General features: G+C 55.9%; 1 protein-coding gene across 1 annotated transcript in view; it reads right to left on the bottom strand.

Annotated features, from left to right (window-relative positions):
- Positions 1–1,872: 1,872 nt before the first annotated feature.
- Positions 1,873–17,488, bottom strand: part of LOC117639457 — a 36,272-nt gene continuing 20,656 nt past the window's right edge. Inside the window, exons 2-3 of the mRNA XM_034375128.1 lie at positions 5,536–6,466; positions 1,873–5,242 (exon numbers count right to left, since the gene is read on the bottom strand). Of these exons, the coding sequence (XP_034231019.1) occupies positions 4,397–5,242; positions 5,536–6,465 (1,776 nt within the window). The 5' untranslated portion in view covers position 6,466 and the 3' untranslated portion in view covers positions 1,873–4,396. The remainder of the gene's footprint in view (positions 5,243–5,535; positions 6,467–17,488) is intronic.

The raw sequence follows: 17,488 nt of genomic DNA, 5'->3' as shown, positions 1-17,488 counted from the left end.
GCCGCTGTGATGTCAAGGGGTATCGCCAGAGTGGCGCGTGAGTTGGGTTGCCCTCCTCGCGGCGCTCGGAGCACCCGTCGTGGGCGAAGCCGGGGAGGCAGGCAACCCATGGCACGCCCTGTCGCTTGTGGAAAAGTTCCTGCCGCATCTTGCCGCCGCGAGGTAGGCCGCACTGCCGGCCGCGCGCAGCTCTGCTTAACGGGACTGCCTACGCCGCAGGCTGCAGGCGTCGTCCTGGAGCTGGCTCGCCGTCGCTACCCCGCGCGGCGGACACTCCCCGCCGCGACGCGGGGTAGCGCCGCACCTTCGCCGCCGGCGATACCCCTCGCCTCCCGGAGTCCTGGAGGCGCGCTTAAGCGGTGGCGAACGTGATCCGCATGCACCGGCCAGGCGGCCACCGACCGGCCGCTTTGCCGAACCCGAACACGGGCCGATCGGGCGCCATTTGGTGGCCAAACGGGGTGGGCTGGCGGCGTCGAAGTGCTTCGGGAAGAACCCTGTCATCAGCGGCGGCCTGCTACTCTAAGGCGCGGTTCGCCTCGGCCGGTGTGCGCCTAGACTCGATGAAGGGCGATTCACCGATGAAAATCACGGACTGTTTTTTTCCGAACCCCGACGGTTCTTAGAAAGTCCAGAGATGGCTTGGGGCTCGAGGCTCCGGGGGGAAATGCTGTATTTCTACTTCTTTATTAACACACTCGTGAGTACGGCACTGGGGGCCGGGCGCTCTCTCTCTCCTTCTCGCTCCCTTCGGACTCTAACAAGACTCGGCGGACGCTGCAGCAGAGAATGGCCCGTAACGGGATAAGCTAGAAATACGGGCGAGAGGCGAGAGGTGTCACGGTGGGTCTAGCCATGGTCTAGCCAGGGTCTAGGCGTCCGTGCTGGGCTGTGGTCACCGCGCCACCACACTGTGACGTAAGGCCGGTCGGGCCGATGAGGACGTCCCGACTCGATCATTAAGAGGGTCCACTTGAGGCGTCGACGCACCGGGATGCACCGCGATGCACCGAGCCAGACAGATCCGACCCGGAGCGACGGGTAATCCTAGGCCCTTCCAGGACGTTACGAATCCGAGGGGTTCCAAAAATCGACTTGGCTTTCTCCCGTGAACGCCTCAAATGGGAGCGGCGGTATTACCCACTCGGAAAGATGGGCGTATTATAGCCCCGGTTTGTGTTATTACGATAAGCAGAGCCGTGCCCGTCGCGGCCTAGACGCTCAAATTCGGGGAGTCCTTATCGTCACCGAGACGAGCTTTCACTGCAGCAGGGCGACTTTCCACTGTATGAATTTCCTCTCTGCATCAAGCGGTGTGTGCACTGTGAAAAAAAATTCCATGCGCCAGCAGCGCGTCTCACTGAGACCAATTTAGATTATAGAGGCGGGACCACACTACTCGATCGAGCGAGTCTACAGTAAGAAAAAGCCTCATCTGGTGGCAGAGCGCGCAGAGCGGCGCAGAGCGAAGCGAGAACCCGGACTCGTCCAGATGCACTTTTAATGCGCCTCGTCGCTTCGGATTCCTCGTCCGTCTCATCGGCGGGGAAACCCAGGGAAACCACGGACTCGGGGCGTGGTGCGAACTCGCTCAAGTCATGCAAGACGGGCCCCGGAGCGTCTCGCGGCGCCTCGCAGCGCAGCGCCGGGCCGTCGGACGGAGTTCGCCGCGGAGGTCGTTCAACCCACTAGGTCAAGGCCGGCTGCGGGCCCTTTTTCCCACCCGCGGAGGCACCCGCCCTGGAATGCTTCAAGTCTCTCCGAACCCTTGCGCGGCTCTTTCAAATCACTACAGACTGCATCCGGTTCGCATTTCTTGTAAAAATGTGCACGAGGTTTTGTGTGGAGGTGTTCAAATAAAGCGACCAAAAATCTAATCGAATGACATTTTATTAATTTATGGGTTTTTGAGCATAAAAACAAAGTATACTGCGTCGTAATATCACAGAGTACACAGGGGGCTCTGGAGGCCGTTCAGTCTGTGGGCCGGGCGCGGGGCCCAGCGCCACGTAGTTGAGACCGCCAGAGCTGCGTGCATGTGCTCCCCCAAAACGAGCGCTTCGACTCCGACGACTGCGGAACTGCCGCCAGGGAGGCCAAACACCCGACCGAAGGTTCAAAGTGCGGCAAGCTAGGACCACGAGGGCAGAAAAAGCACTTTCGGCCCAGCTGTGGGAAGAGAATCTTTCAGACGTACAAATGGATTTATAATGGCCTATTCAGGTATTTGGCCTCCGCGGCGCAGTTCTCATAATTACACACAAAACATGGCAGCATTACTTGCCCTTGAATCAACTCGACTGCACAAGAAGGAACAACCACCTCACCGAGTACATTTCTGGAGGAGTGTTTGACGCCTGCTGCGACAATGGGTGGTTAATAAGTTATCTAGCGAATCAAACTGGTGGAGGCAATACGTGTGAGTCGTTCTGAAGGGAGCAAGCAGGCACAACATGGTTTAACGTTAAATACGAAGCACCGAGAACATACCGCTACATCATTACCAAACTAAATTTACAAAAATATCACGGACCTCTAAAGATACACAAACGTCATAACAAATAGATTCCACAGCTAATCGAATGCTACAACAAATTTAAATTACATTGGATAACACTATTCACAATCTCTTTTTTCTATAAAACATATCTACACTTCTACTCGACTCGCACCACTACGTTACGTGGAAAAGGCAAGTAAAAACTACAACAACAAATATCTACAGAAAACAGACTATCCATTCAAAAGCAGGCGAGTGACAAGAATAGGACCTCAACACTAACAAAAATAGTTTTATACATCGTGTAGCCTAAGAGGGCTGATTGAACCGGCATTGAAGTGATGGGAGACACGGACTTCGGAAATATATTTTCTAGACAAACCCGGCCAAAAATCTAGACACTCCTGCCGTGGTATCGTCGGGGATGTCTAGGAGATAGTTTTCCGAGATGCGAATCTCTAGTTTTGAGGCCTCAGGAATCAATCCAGGTCGTTCCAGCTCCGGTCAACCGGCAGCCGCTTGCACAACGAGTGAGCCACGGCGTTGCGTCCGTCGTTTCGAGAGCTGACCAGAAATGACGGTCTGAATTATCGAGCGAGGCTGTGACTCGCGGCCCGTGGGAACAGAGCGCCGGCATTTTGCGACCCGCCATTGGTGGCCCCATTTCGGCCGCCACTTTCGGGGCCAATTTTGTCTTCGTTCCCCCAAACTCGTCGGCCACATGGTTTTGAGGCGTTGACTACGCCAAAACACCAACAAAAATATTTTTTTAAAAAAAGTTTTAGACAATTTGTACAAAATATTCACAAGACTCTCTTTACTTTCGATAAAAATTAAAAACTCGTTTCTACAGCGTTAGCATAATTACAGTTAAACAACTACTTATCACATATCAAACAAATACATTCTAAAATATGGCCTGTTTATCGTGGACTTATGAAAGAAAATGTTTTTCTAGTATTTTCTTTTATAAACCCTAAGAAATAGGAAACGCACAGACTCTACTACATCATGAGCGTGCAAGATAAAAGGCCAAGGCATAAACAAACAAGCTAAAATTCACAATAACTACGTATCAGATATTGTCAAGTTACGTGTAAAAAAAAGCCTTATAGAAAAACAAAAACAACCGATAGAGCTCGTAAGTACAACATTAATGTGACACCCTTCGTTTTCCAGGCTGACGTAAAAAAAAAGACAAAAAAGATAAAATGAATTTCATTAAAAAAAGTGTAAAAAGGATTTGCAGACGATGAATCGGTTTTCATTCAAATTTCGACACGTGTTGTCCGGTATGTATGACACGAAGCACGCTGCGTGCAGCCAGGCCGGTCGTCACGCGGCGTGACACGGCGTGACACGGCGTGACGTGACGTCGCGTGCGCCAGACTCTCATCCTCGTCCCAAGGTCGTGAGACGCGGAGCGCAACGCGGCGTGTCCTCCACACTTGACGATGCCAAATTTCAAATGTGGCGCCGAAATTGGGGCAGCAGTTGCTTCGCGTTTCGAGCTCCGCGTCGAACCGACCGGCCGGCAGGCTATGGCAGTCACGCAGCGCGGCCGACCAGGCGGACCGCGATCTGACTTTGAGCATTCGGAGCGTCTCGATCCCATTTCTCCGAGATTCAGACTACATGAGGACACTAAAACAGTCACGTTTATCACTTTCGATTCAACACTCACGCTCTCTCTCTCTTTCGCACGCACACACACACACATACACACATGCACACTGACATTCACGGGCGAAGCGCCACGCGCCTCACACTCACATTTTAAAAACGAGTCTTTTAAAAACCGTCGCGGGGCCGCCCGCACTACAATTCGTTAAAAACCTAGTTTTCCGTCGCCCAGCCCGCGAGCAGTCAGTCCCGCGGGCGGGCCTCGGGCAGGGGCTATGAAATCTCATTGGAGGAGGGCGCAGGCCCCGCCCCGGCCGACGACGGCGGCCCGGGCCTGTCGGGCCTGTCGGGCTGCTCGGCGGCAGGGCCGGACGCGGGGCCGGACGCGGGCGCCTGCACCGGCCCGAAGAAGCCCAGCGTCCGCAGCGTGTCCGTGGTCCTGGCGATGAGCTGCTCCTTGTACCGCCAGATGGTCGTGTCCGCCACACTGTTCTGCCGGAACTCGACGCACGTCTTCTTGAGCGTGCGCACGCAGTCGGCGCGGTAGTGCTGCAGCTGCGCGTCGGCCGTCTCCACCGGGTAGCTGGTGCAGCCCGAGCCCAGGCACGACAGCGGGAAGTGGTTGTGCAGCGTGAGCGCGCGCTCCGGGTTGTGGAAGCACTTGACGTACTGGTTGGGCTTGGTGAAGTTCTTGCTGCGGTACACGTGCTGCAGCATGTGCATGTAGCGCGGGATGTCCTTGTACCAGCCGTGCGCGTGGATCAGGTCGTCCAGGAAGTACACGTTGCGCACGTTGTACGAGGCGCGCGTCTCGTTCTTGACGGCCAGGGCCTTGGGCAGCACCTCGTCCATCAGCTCGCGCCAGCCGCGCGCCCGCAGCGGCATGATGACCTCGTCGATGTCCAGCAGCGCGATGTACTCGTACGTGTACAGGTTCTTGTACAGGCAGTCGTTGTACGGGATCAGCTCGTTCTGCCGCTTGTGGTTCACCTTCTTGACGAGGTACATGTGCTGGAAGCCGGGGATGTTGGGCTGGCCGCCGGGCAGCGTGAGCGGCGTCACGGACACGCGGCCCTGCTGCTCGTAGTGCCGCAGCACCTTGCTGATGTTGGGGTGCACCTGCGGGGAGGGGTCAGCATTAGCACGAGGACACACACTGCAGTGGGCCAGCACACCGGTGGAGGCGGTTGAGATTCTAGGCGCGTTTTGAGCTCCAGAGTCGCTAAATGGGACTCGAACCGAACGTGTGACCCCACCAATGGATTCCTCGTTCGGAGAGCAATCCATTGGTGGGGTCACACGTTCGGTTCGAGTCCCGTTTAGCGACTCTGGAGCTCAAAACGCGTCTGGAATTTTGGCCGCCTGCACTGGTCTGCTGGCCCACCGTAAGCTCGAGGCCGCGCGACACTCACCTGCAGCTCGTAGAAGAAGACCTTCTCGGCGCCCAGGATGCCCAGCAGCTCGATCCACTCGACGAGGCGCACGGACAGGTCCTCGTGCAGGAAGTCCAGCCCCTTGACGCACACGGCGAAGCCCTTCTTCTTGGCGGGCCGGTCGTACAGCACGCGCAGGTGGTTGGTGGCCGTGTCACAGGGCTTCTCCACCATGGACACGGACACGGGCACCTTGGCGTGGTGCGTCTTGGGGATCTGGCAGGCGATGAGGTAGGGCTGGTAGATGCCCTGCTTGTAGTTGCCCCACTTCTTGTACCAGATGTACTTGTACTCCATGGTCTTGACCAGCACGGGCTCCTTCTGGGCGTCGAACCAGAACTGGCAGTACGTCTTGACGGTGGGCTCGATGCGGTTGATCATGCCCAGGATGCGGACGGCGGGGCCGATGCGGCTGAAGCGGCGCACGTCGTAGTACGCGCCGTACAGCTGGAAGGTGCCGTTGGTGGTGTGCATCGTCTGCCAGTACACGTTGTTGAACTCCAGCTCGAAGATGGACGGCATCTTGGCGCAGCTCTCGTTCTTGTAGAACATGGGCCTGTTCTTGTTCTTGAGCCAGAAGTCGACGGGCACGCGCGGCAGGGTGCGGGCCACCTCGGCCTCCGCCTCGGCCTGCGTCCGGTTGCTGCCGTTCTTGTCGACGAAGGGCTCCGCCACCAGCAGCGACTCGAGGGGCGGCGTCGGCGACGTGGTGGTGGACGACGAGCTGGCCGCCGCGTTGGCCGCGTTCTCCGTGTGCGGCGTGCTCGCCACGGCCTTCATCAGCAGCAGCCGGCTGCGGGGGTCGCTCGTGTGCGTGTCCACGTGGCCCTCGCGCAGCTGCAGCACGGCCAGCACCAGCAGGCCCCACACCAGCAGCACCGCCAGGCAGCGACGCACCAGACGGCCCATCCTGCAACACCACAAGCACGCCGTCAGGACTCCGAACAACTCGAACTAGCCTAACCTAACCTAGCACAACGTGAGCTAACCCAACCCCTTCGTGCCGAACGCAGCCAGCGGATGGCACGACACCGCCGACCTCAAGTGCAAGTGCGAGTCTGTTTTAAATTACGGGAGAGGAATACCAAATCGTCAGCGTCAGAGTGTGTGTGTGTCTGTGTGTGTGAATTCATAGTGTTGGTCTTCTCATAACAAAAGCGAGAGGAGAGTGAGTGAATGTGTGCGTGTAGTTGAGGGGAAAAAATGAACGCGCTACGCGGAAACTCCCATTGGAGACTTGAACGCGGGTGAAGGACCCCGCACAACCCACACACACACACACCACACACACGCCATCGAAAGCAACGCGTCGCAACCCATCCTCCCTGTTGGCGGCAAGGGCCTGCAGCGGACTGATACCGTCGCGCTGTCTCTCTCGCACTCATGGGGCGTCCCGTACAGGTGCGAGAGAGGCAGGGCGACGAAGACGACTCTCAGTCTGCAGAGGGCCAACCCGTTTCCGTAACGGTGCCACTGCACCCAAAACGACGACAGTGCGAGCAAAACGACAAGGCGGTGCTTGGCCGGCCCGCCGTTCGGTTCGGCCGTGTCGGACGTCGGACGCGGTGCGCGGCGGTGCCGGCCCTTCATTCCGAGAGGCTGTCTCTCTCGCGCCTCCACGGGCCGCCCCACGAGTGCGAGAGAGACGGAACGAGTCCGCGGCCCCCGGCCTGCCCCGGCCTGCCCGCAGCGCGCCACGCGGCGGATTAGGCAACTTCCCACCGCGAAGCGCGAGGCACCGCGAAGAGCACAAAGCTTCTCGCCGCGGCTATCGTTCGGCCGGATCTCGTTCACGAGCTGCAAATTGCGTATCGCGGCACGCATGCGGCGGGGGAAAGGGGGGGGGGGGGCTAGAACCGAGACTCGGGCCGGCGTCACCAAGACGAAGACTCGGGCCAACCCGCCGGGGATCGCTGATAACGAGAGAGCGCGGCCAGCGCAAACCACCATGGAACTAAGCCCTCTCACTTGGGGTTGGACTCTGGCCGCGAAGTCGCACAGCAAGCGCCCCTTTCCTTTGAAAAAAAAAGAAACTAAGCAGTGCGCTTGTTTGAGTGTGAGTGTGTGTGTGTGCACTGAGAAGGATCAGACAATTTAATCCGTCTCCGCCCATCAGGGAGGACGACAGTACCGCACTAGAACGAAGAGAACCAGTTTCCACCGACGGCTCCCACAAATCGAGTAGGGTTCCAAACGACGCGCGAGTCCCGGGTGGCCACTCAATTCCAAAAATGAAAATTTCCCCGGTTTTTTTCCCCCTATTCCCCGGGCAAAATTAAGGCTTTTTTTGGTTATTTTAGTGGTTCAAAGGCGCTTTTTCAGGGCGCGGCAGCGCCTGGGGAAAGGTTTGACGCTGATAGTTTGGGGGCAGTGGTCTTGCAAAAAGGTCAAACAGTGAATAAATTTCAGAAAATCACCGTTTTTTCTGACTTTGAGTGGTCACTGCATCCAATTTAGTTGCGGGCAAAGGGCCCTCCCTCGACCCCTTACTATTCTAAAGACCCCTTTTTCATGTACCCCCTCGGGAAGGCTTTGACCGCTGATAGTTTGGGAGCAGTGGTCTTCCCAAAAATGGTAAAAACAGTGAATGAATTTCAGAAAATCACCGATTTTGCTGACTTTGAGCGGTCACTGCATCCAATTTAGTTGCGGTAAAAGGGCCTCCCTCGACGCCTTATATTCTAAAGACCCTACTTTTTCAGGGCCCCGCCTAGGGAAGGCTTTGACCGCTGATAGTTTGGGAGCAGTGGTCTTGCAAAACTGGTCAAACAGTGAATGAATTTCAAAAAATCCCCCTTTTTTTGCTGACTTTGAGCGGTAAATGCATCCAATTTAGTTGCGGTCAAAGGCCTCCCTCGACCCCTTTATATTCTAAAGACCCTACTCTTTCATGGCCCGCCTGGGGAAGGTTTTGGACCGCTGATATTTTTGGGAGCGGTGGTCTTGCAAAAATGGTCAAACAGTGAATAAATTTCAGAAAATCACCGATTTTGCTGATTTTGAGCGGTCAGCATCTAATTTAGTTGCGGTCAAAGGCCTCCGACGCCTTACTATTCTGAGGACCCTACTCTTTCGTGGCCCGCCTGGGGAAGGCTTTGACCGCTGATAGTTTGGGAGCAGGGTCTCGCAAAAATGGTCAAAAAGTGATTGAATCCCCAAAAATATGATTGTCATTTCATTGGATGATGTTGATTTTTTCACTGTTTAAACCAGCTAGACGTGCAATGATTATCTTGAGTTGAGTACCCCTTGCTGCGGCACCGCCCTACGATGAACCTTCAAAAGAAATTGACCTACAGGCAGCGCAGGGCTTTTTCGCCTTTTTCCCGGTTTCAATATAAAATTTCCCCGGGTTTTTTTCCCGTTTTTCAAGGAGATTTTATTTTCCCGGGTTTTTCCCGGTTTCCCGGTCGGTGGCCACCCTGGAGTCACTGTCGACTGCAGTCACGCCCGCGGCACGCGCTTTGGGACACGCTGAGCGCACGCACGCACACACACACACACGTGGCCAGCTAATTAATGCCGCGTCGCACACTCGGACACCGAGCCGACAGATGATAAAGGGAAGGCCATTCCACAATGGGGGAGTACGCGCGCACGCACACAGATGCATGCATGCACACACACACAGAGTGAGACAGACAGGGCTGGAGCAGTCTGCACTGCGCACTGCGCGCCGGCGGCTGGGCGGGTGTCTTGCCCAACGGCTAAAGCGTTTGCTCGCTGCCGCGCTGCTCAAGCTCGGTGTCATCCCAGTAGCGCGCGCGCGCGGGCTCCACACACACACACAGACACAGAAGAGGCGAAAAAATCCAAGGCTCCTCGCGAGCAACGAGTTTGTCAGATGACGTGTGCCGTTCTGACGCGTTCTGACGCACCGCACGCTTGCCCGGCGCTGGTGCAAGCCGACCCCAGGTTAGCCCGATCCGACTGTGCCTTCGGTCCAACCCTGCAGCTCGGCGCCCACGTCGGCGTGCTGGCCGGGCCGCGCGACTACAGTCGAATCAGAGCAACTTCCCGGCGGGATGACGCGACGGTGGCGTCTGCCGGACCGGGACGAAGCGTCCGCATTAAAAGCAGGGCGGGGCAGCCGAGCCTGGCGGAGCGCAAATGCCATCAAGCCGTCAGTCGCTCCGTCTCTCTCGCGCCGATACGGCACGCCGCGTGAGTGCGAGAGAGACAGAGCGACGACTCTCAGTCCGTCCGCCGCACCACCGCAGCCTGATGAGTCGAGTCCCCATCGGACCCTCCCCCCCCACTTCCCCCGGCCAGTCTTCCTGGTTGACATTTCAGCCAACGGGTCGCCGGCGGTCGGCCTGGTCGGCGGACAGCGCGGCGGCGGCACAGGTGGGGCGTGGCGGGGCGTGGCGGGGCTGCGGTCGGCGTCGGCCCCAAATCAAATAAACAACGCGAGCGGCGCCCCACGCCGCCCCCCGCCGCGACGCCTGCCGGCGAGAAGTACAACCCATTGTGCGATGGATGGCATGGCATTCGTCTCGTCCGACACGGCCAAAAAGGCACCTACCTCTACACCGCCTGCACGCTTCAAATCTTATCGAGTAGCTTGTATTTTCAGCGTCAAACTGTTCCGTCAGTCATACGGAGAATTAGTTTGTTCTAGTTCCGAAATATTTTTCGGACGCTTATGGATGCATCCATGTTCACAATACTTTTTTTAAAATGTCAAACCACCTTTCTTTGCCAGGCCTGAATTAGTATGTTAGGTTTTGAAAGTTTGTCTCCCGGATGTGACCCGGGTCAACTTCGTTCCTGATGGCAGAGGTTCATTCATGGTCTAGCCTATACCGTTCATGTAAGTGCTCTGGAACATCCACATGAAATATGAACTCATGGCAAATAGTACCTCAACAGTACATCGATTGGCTTATAAGATCGAGGACGCTGTTTCAGAGAGCAGTGCGCGTTTGGAATTTCGAATAACTGAAGTCGAAACGCAATGCATCCAGGTTCCGCGTAACCAATATCAGGAGCCGGTCTGAGTGAGATGGCGTGCTGGGTGCGTTCCTTCCCCTTCCTAGGTGTGACGTGCACACACCCTCATCACGGAGTCTCCCCGCCGCCAAAAAATTAGGGTCAGGCTCTCAGAAAATCACGCAAGCTTGCGCCACGACCGACTGGGTCCTGCTGACGATGGCGGCGTCGTCCTGTCCGGATGCTATATGCCATGAGGACGCCATGAGATGCCATGCAGGATGAGGCGGTCACTTTCTCTCTCCCGGGCGCCACGATGGACCGGCCGGCCTCAGTGTGGGCGCATCGGTGACGGCGTAAACACACACACACACACACACACACAGCCTCTTTCTCTCTTGTAATGCATCCCGATACAACAGGATCAGGCCCACTCGACCCTCCTCGCAGAGAGTGACGTAAAGGAGACAAATCAGCCAGATGGCGCGACATTTGGATTCGCGCGTTACAAATGAGGCAGCATTCTTGGTGCAACGTATGCAATTTATGTAAATTTCTTTGCAGTTGAAGGGAATTGGCAACTGAATCATGGATGCGACGGGTTGACTGCATGTTTTTTGGGGGCTGTCCTTCCCCAGCCACTCAAACCCTGATTCATCACATTCTCGTTTACCAGACAATGCAGAGGCGTTTTAGGTTAGGTGCCACTCGAGCAAAGTGGAGCCCAAAGCCCACTTTCGCGGCCTCGATGCGGACAAATCGCTAATCGCGTGGATCGAGCACCGCACCGCGCACGCCCAGGCGAGCATGCCAAGAAAACGAAAGTGTTTGCATACATCAGGACGTGGGCTGCACCGCTCCAGATCAGGGCCAGATAGGCACCGCCGCGAACGCCGCAAAAACCAATGCACATCGCAAATTACACACAGCCACTCATCCGACGTGGAGCACGTTTCCGCGTCAGTGAAGCAGGTCCTCTCGCTGTCGTTTCTCAAATTGTCTCTATTAACCTAAGTTAACTGCTCTACCGAACAATGCTGTGTTTTTCCACTGAGAATTAATGTTGAAATCACGGACTGCAAGTCTCAAGTTCACAGTAGCCTTTCCAAATTGGAAAGCTCACACGGCCCTCGCGCACGATCGCACTCCTCGTGAATATGCAGTGAGCAGAGCGACCGGCTGTGTACGCGCTGTGTACGCTTCTTCAGTTTCAAATCGCACAGCCGTTCCCGCCATGACAAACGCGCGGCCGTATATCGCACGCAGCTCGTTACGTTTCAAATCGGAGATCAGCATGGCTCGGCTCGGCCTGCCTCCACTTGCAGGGCGGTTCCGTTTCTCCAAGCAGCGGTTGCACAACCGGCTGCCCAACTCAGCTGCCCGGACTTGTCATAATCTAGGCTACATTTCCAGTGCAGTGATGGCAGAAACTTCAGCCAGCCGGCTGCCGGAGTGCGTGTGTTATTTACAAGTACACCCTCATCTGGTTAGAGTGTGCTTGCCAGGAGCGACCGCCAGAGCCGCGACGCCACGGCACTTAGCAGGTGTGCCGCAGCTCGAAGTATGGCAACAGATGGCAATGGAACGGTACAGTCGCCCAATTACGAACTTTGTCGCAGAATATCAAGTTCCATTTTACCTGCGGCATGAATGAGATCCAGCTCGGCATCTCCAACAACAAAACATTTTCAAAGAGTTTGTCGAACGTCCGGATTGTGAACCTGCCGGCGAACAGAGAGGTCATTGGCCAGTGTTTTTCTTTTACGAGTGTCGAGGGGCAGCGTCGAGGCGCTAGGCAAACAGAGGCTTCCTTGCACGAGTCTGGAAGGAGACGGACTTCACTAGCAGCGGATCGGGCAGCTCGCCACGCGGAACAGCGCTGCCTGCAGAGTCGTCGCTCCGTCTCCCTCGCACTCAGGGGGCGTCCCGTACAGGTGCGACAGAGACAGAGCGACCAAACCGGACTCTACTGCTTCGGCCCGCGGCCACCCAGTTACCGGAGTCTCCGGCAGTGTCGACGTCAGAAACGGCTGCGAATGTATTGGAAGGCCGCGAGGAAGGCCGCCACCGCCAGGGGAAGAGGGGGGGGGCAGTCCCAGGGGAACCGGTTCTTCCTGCCGGCCAGGGTGCCTGGCTGCGGCAGAGCAGCCACGACATGCAGCCCGACCAATAGAATAGGCTAGAAACGCATCCCAGCCTCCCTTCGCGCCTCGGGCGCGGTGTTCGTCAAAGTCGCCGTTGTTCCCGACAGAGTAGGGCCGCGTCGAGAACAGATGACGCTTCGCGGCATGCGGGCCTGGCGTGGCGTAGCCCTACCTGCGGCCGGCCCAGCCACGCAGGCCAGCCCTTCGACTCCTGCAACTCGTGCACGCATTCCGTCAGTACACGTCTCGGCCACAAACAAGGCCTCCTTTCCAACCGTCAGATTAAAACCAATTTCTCTTCGAAGGCAGCAAGCAGTCCAGTGCCCTGCGTTCAAGTCTCCGGGGATTCTTTCACGAATGCATCACGTACTGGGTATTTGCGGATAGCAGCGGTCATTGAATATACGATTGTTAAATTGTTGAACACGCTTGTTTACAAGCAGTAGGACATCCTGATTCCATCCACTGGAAGCTCTTGCGATTTCGCGAACGGGCCAGCTTGCTCGGCAGGCTGCGAGATACGTACTACGAGGCCGCGCGGCTGGCCGGAACTGAGCCGATAAGCAGAGCAGGCGTAAGGCAGTGACTCTGGAGGCGAGGGAATGAGTCTAAGAGCGACTGCAGTGCGTACCGCGGGGCTCAAAGCGAGCCTCAAATTGACACGTTGACTGCAATGCAAGTTGCAGAGCGCCTGTCTCCCTCTCACCGTCATCAGAGTCGACTGCAGAGGCATGCAACGCAGTGCGAAAAAACTTCCAACAAACTGAACCCCAAGTCGGTGATTTCATATTGAACAGACCGGTTCTGGGGCCCAAAGCCCAGTTTGACTGGAAAGGCGGCCGTTGAAGGAGAAACTGTTTGGCCCTCATTTCGAGGTGCTTGCGCCACTTGAAATTCAGCCGCCGTGCCGGCATGGCGCCGCCGGGCAGCCTGCACTTTTGGAGCCAAGTGACAGTTGGCCCGAGAACCTGGCAAAGCAAAGCCAAGCCACTGCCTGCTCCCAGGCCAGCCAACACGAAGAGCCTCAAGATGGCTCCACTGTCGAGGTGGCGTGCACGCGCTAAAAGCGACAGGATAATTTCGTCCCACGAGACATTGTTTTCGTGTGCACCAACCGTAAGGATAACTTATCAAACTTACCAACTCTGTGCAATAGGTTATTCAATTCGTATCTCGCATGAAAAATGAAACTGACTTCGCAAAAAATTTACTTGCACTAAGGCAAATTTGCTTGGAATAAACCAGATTTCCTTGAAACAAGGATAATTTACTTCACCATGAAATAGATTATCCGTTTTCCAAGTTTTCTTGTTTCAAGAAATGTGTTTCTCTTCGTGGCTTTCTATTTGGAGTGCGGCTGTGCGGCGCGTCCGTAGCAGCACACCCCGAAAACCGAGACAATTGAGGCTAATTTCAGATACGCATCTCGCATTCCGGCCTAGCCGGCCGTTCCCATGATCGACAATACTGGTTCCCACACACGCCGAGGCACGCCGAATTCGCCGCCAGGTTCGCGGAGAGGCTTCCTTCCCCTGCTCGGCAGAGAATGTATAAGGAACGTCGTCATACAAGGAGTACGCCACGTGGAAGTGCTTCCGGACAGCCTGGCGCAAGCAAGGCAAGCCGCCAAGGCTGGCTGTGGTTCTGGCCTCTCCATCGCCGAGTGTATCGCCGACTGATTGATCGCCAGAGTCGCTGAATGGAGCCTGACAACGCCTCCCAGATGAGCCGGGCATTTCGGCAGCGCGATGACCGACGAGCCGATTGCCCAACACTGTCACGATCCGGCTTCAGTGCGATCCAGATGAGGTCGGAAAGGTATGACTGGGTTGCCGTTGCGATACTCTCCCAGAGATCAGGAACATAGTATATACTCATTTAAGGGGCAAGGACTTAAGCACACAACGTAACCACCAGAAAGCCAGGAGCTAAATTCGAGTTGATTGAGCCATGTGATGAATTGAACACTAAATTTTACAACTTGAATGGCCCATTTCGCCATCTTGTCACCGGTACCAGGTACCTAAGGATTGCTTAGAGGAGGGTTACGGCTGTTGGAATTGGGCATGTCGTCAGGTCAGGGCGAGGAGACCCAGCCCGTCGAGGACACGGTGACGCCGACCGCTCGCTCATCGACGTGTTAGCACGCATTTTGAAACTGCCGTCAGCCTCTTAGCACCGTGGTGCGGACCGCGCGGACCCGACGCGGAAAGAACTGCTAAACCAACTCCCGAGGAGTTGTCGAGCTGGCGAGTATACCACAGGAGGTACCAGGCCCCAGCACATTTGAACCACCGAGAAGTCAGGGAGCAAGACAAGAGCGACACTCGAACTACGTGTACAAACACACAACAGATCTGCTTTCTCCGTTAATTGCCGCCTTTTTTCCAGCGCGCGCGCGCATCGCAGCACGTTGTCTACACTCACACACACACTGAATGAAAGGGTGCAATTATTGCTCTAGGCCGCCCCGGCCCTCCCCGCGCACGCGCGCCGCCTGTTTGCGTGATGGAAAACGTGACACTATTTTGCAGCAGCACGCGGCCTAGACACCGCGGTTGTGGTGATGCCTCCCTCCCCCTCCGACACTCTTCATTCAATCCACTTTTGTTTCAGAGAGGGGGGGGTGAGCAACGGACTGCAGTAAAATAATAAAAAAGATTATCCACAGACAGGACTATTTGACAACTATTTATCACCATTCCATGCACTGGTCCTTTGCCCCCAAAAAAATTACGACACAAGAAGTCGAAGTTCGGCCAACTTTAACAGTATATCCTGATTCGGCACGCGTAAGATAATCCACGCGCGTAATTGACGCTCGCGTCGCTGGATAAAACCTACGCATTCCGTGCCATGGTTTGGATTCGCCGCGAGGGCTCATAACGCAATCCTTGCAGTGGACTAGAGCAGCCCAATCGGGGAGCTCCGATGCCAGCCGAAGCGAGGAGCCGAGCCGGGCCGAGAGTCGAGCCACGGCATTCGGCTAAGTGGATCATGTCGAAAGGGGCGCCACAGTCGTGGAGCCATTACAGTCGGACGTCTCCATTCTGCGCGTGGTGGGTGGCAGGCAGGCATCCAGCCAGCCATGCACGACCCGAGATTTAATTTGTTTTCGCGACGAGGCTGGATAATACAACACACAGATCGTAGAAAGTGTTCATAGAAATTTTTAACAGAAATTCATCATTCGTTTCCATCAAAAAATTAAAGTTAATGGTGATTTAATTTTTAGCCAGTTTTTACCAACTTGCTTGATTTAAAAAAAAAAAGTTTGAAAAGTGGAACAGGCATTCAAGTCACTATCAGCCCTTATCACGGCGTGTCAAGGACAATAAGCCAGCTTTGTTCCAGTTTCCTTTCCTCTCTGCTCTTCCAGTGAGGCTTTGAAGGCGAAGCTCGTCACAGCCGCGCTAAATGAGACCCACGGCCTTTCCTCGCCGACGCCCAACTCCCGTCTGCGCGCTGCTTTTATTAAGTTTTATCAGCAAAACAAACGTTTTAAAAAAAAACGTTTCTCCAGAACTAGTTTGTGGTTCTGAAAGGCTCGTCGGGAGTTTGAAAAAGGCGTGGACAGGCCATTACGTGGGCAGAGCGAAGGCAGAGGTTGGTCGGCGATGCACTCGCCAGCAGGTCTACTGATTCCTAGAGTTGTTTCACAAAAACACCACCAAAAAGCACTGGAAATATCCCAGGGCACGCACACTAACTCGAAAAACCAACACGGTTCCAGCCCAGCGCGTGGCGCCAATTTTAAACGCGTTGGCGAGGGCGTGGCTGGCCGGCCGGCCAAGTCGCGGCTAGCCTGGCGAAGCTGGCGACCGGCCCGCGCAGACCCAGCCGGCCAGCCAGCCAGCCAGCCAGCCAGAGGCCGACCCACATAAGAACTAACGGATAGCCAGGAGGCCGGCAAGCTCGCCGGCAAGGCGTCCAAGGAAAAGTGGAGTCCATAATGAATGAGATCGCGTAAGTCCGGCCGGCGAGGACCGTCGAGGACGCCGCAAGGCACGACCCGCGGTCCAGACGGACCCGGGTTCGACTCCCGCTGCCGACACTTTTTTTTGCACCTTGTTTAGGAACTTGTCTCAGACGCATCGATCAAACGTGTCACTGGACAATAATTGCGCAATCAAGACACTATAAAAACACAAGTCGATTAGAAGATGCTCTGCAAGTGCAAGAAGCCAAGGCGCGTGCTCTGCCGACCGACGGTTAGTCATGATTGCGAAACAAGGCTTCAAGGTCACCCACCAGGTCTGATGAGGCAATTCGGCGAGGAGGTTTGCGCTTTCCAGGAGTCCAACCCCCGTCCGCTTGTCATCGCCTTCCCCCTCCACTCCGCCAACCTCCGACCCTGAGGAGCAGACTGTGGGACTTTGAGTGATACTGGACACTAAGGTCAGCGGTGGCGGCGGCGGCGTGCTGCGGTGCGGCCAGCTGGAGCAGCCCCGCCCCGCCCCGCCCCGCCCCGCCCCGCCTCACGGCCGAGTTCAAGCCGCCAGGCCGCGCGGCGCGGCGTGCAGTCGAGCCCACACCGCCAACCAGCACACTTCACTACATTTGTTGAAACAAAAAAAAACAACGAACGAACAAAAAAACACACCGGCAAAGCAAAGAAACGAATCAAAATCACGGCCGGCTGGTCCGAGGGAGAAAGTCTCGTTGGCGCCGCGCGCTGCACGCCACCGCGTTGCCTCAAAATTTTAATTGACGCTCTAGGCCGGATCAGCCAAACAGACGCGCACTCACGCTCTCGGCAAAAAGGTGCCAACTCAGCAAAAAAAAGCACTTCAAAAAGTGAATGGAACTCGTTAGCGCCGAGCGTTATATAGACGCTTTATGTTTAGAACAAAGAA

This window comes from Thrips palmi, unplaced genomic scaffold (genome assembly GCF_012932325.1).
Source record: "Thrips palmi isolate BJ-2018 unplaced genomic scaffold, TpBJ-2018v1 HiC_scaffold_11, whole genome shotgun sequence".
Classification (NCBI taxonomy): domain Eukaryota; kingdom Metazoa; phylum Arthropoda; class Insecta; order Thysanoptera; family Thripidae; genus Thrips; species Thrips palmi.
Note: the sequence above shows the minus strand (reverse complement) of the source record. Positions and strands in the feature narration are given on the sequence as shown.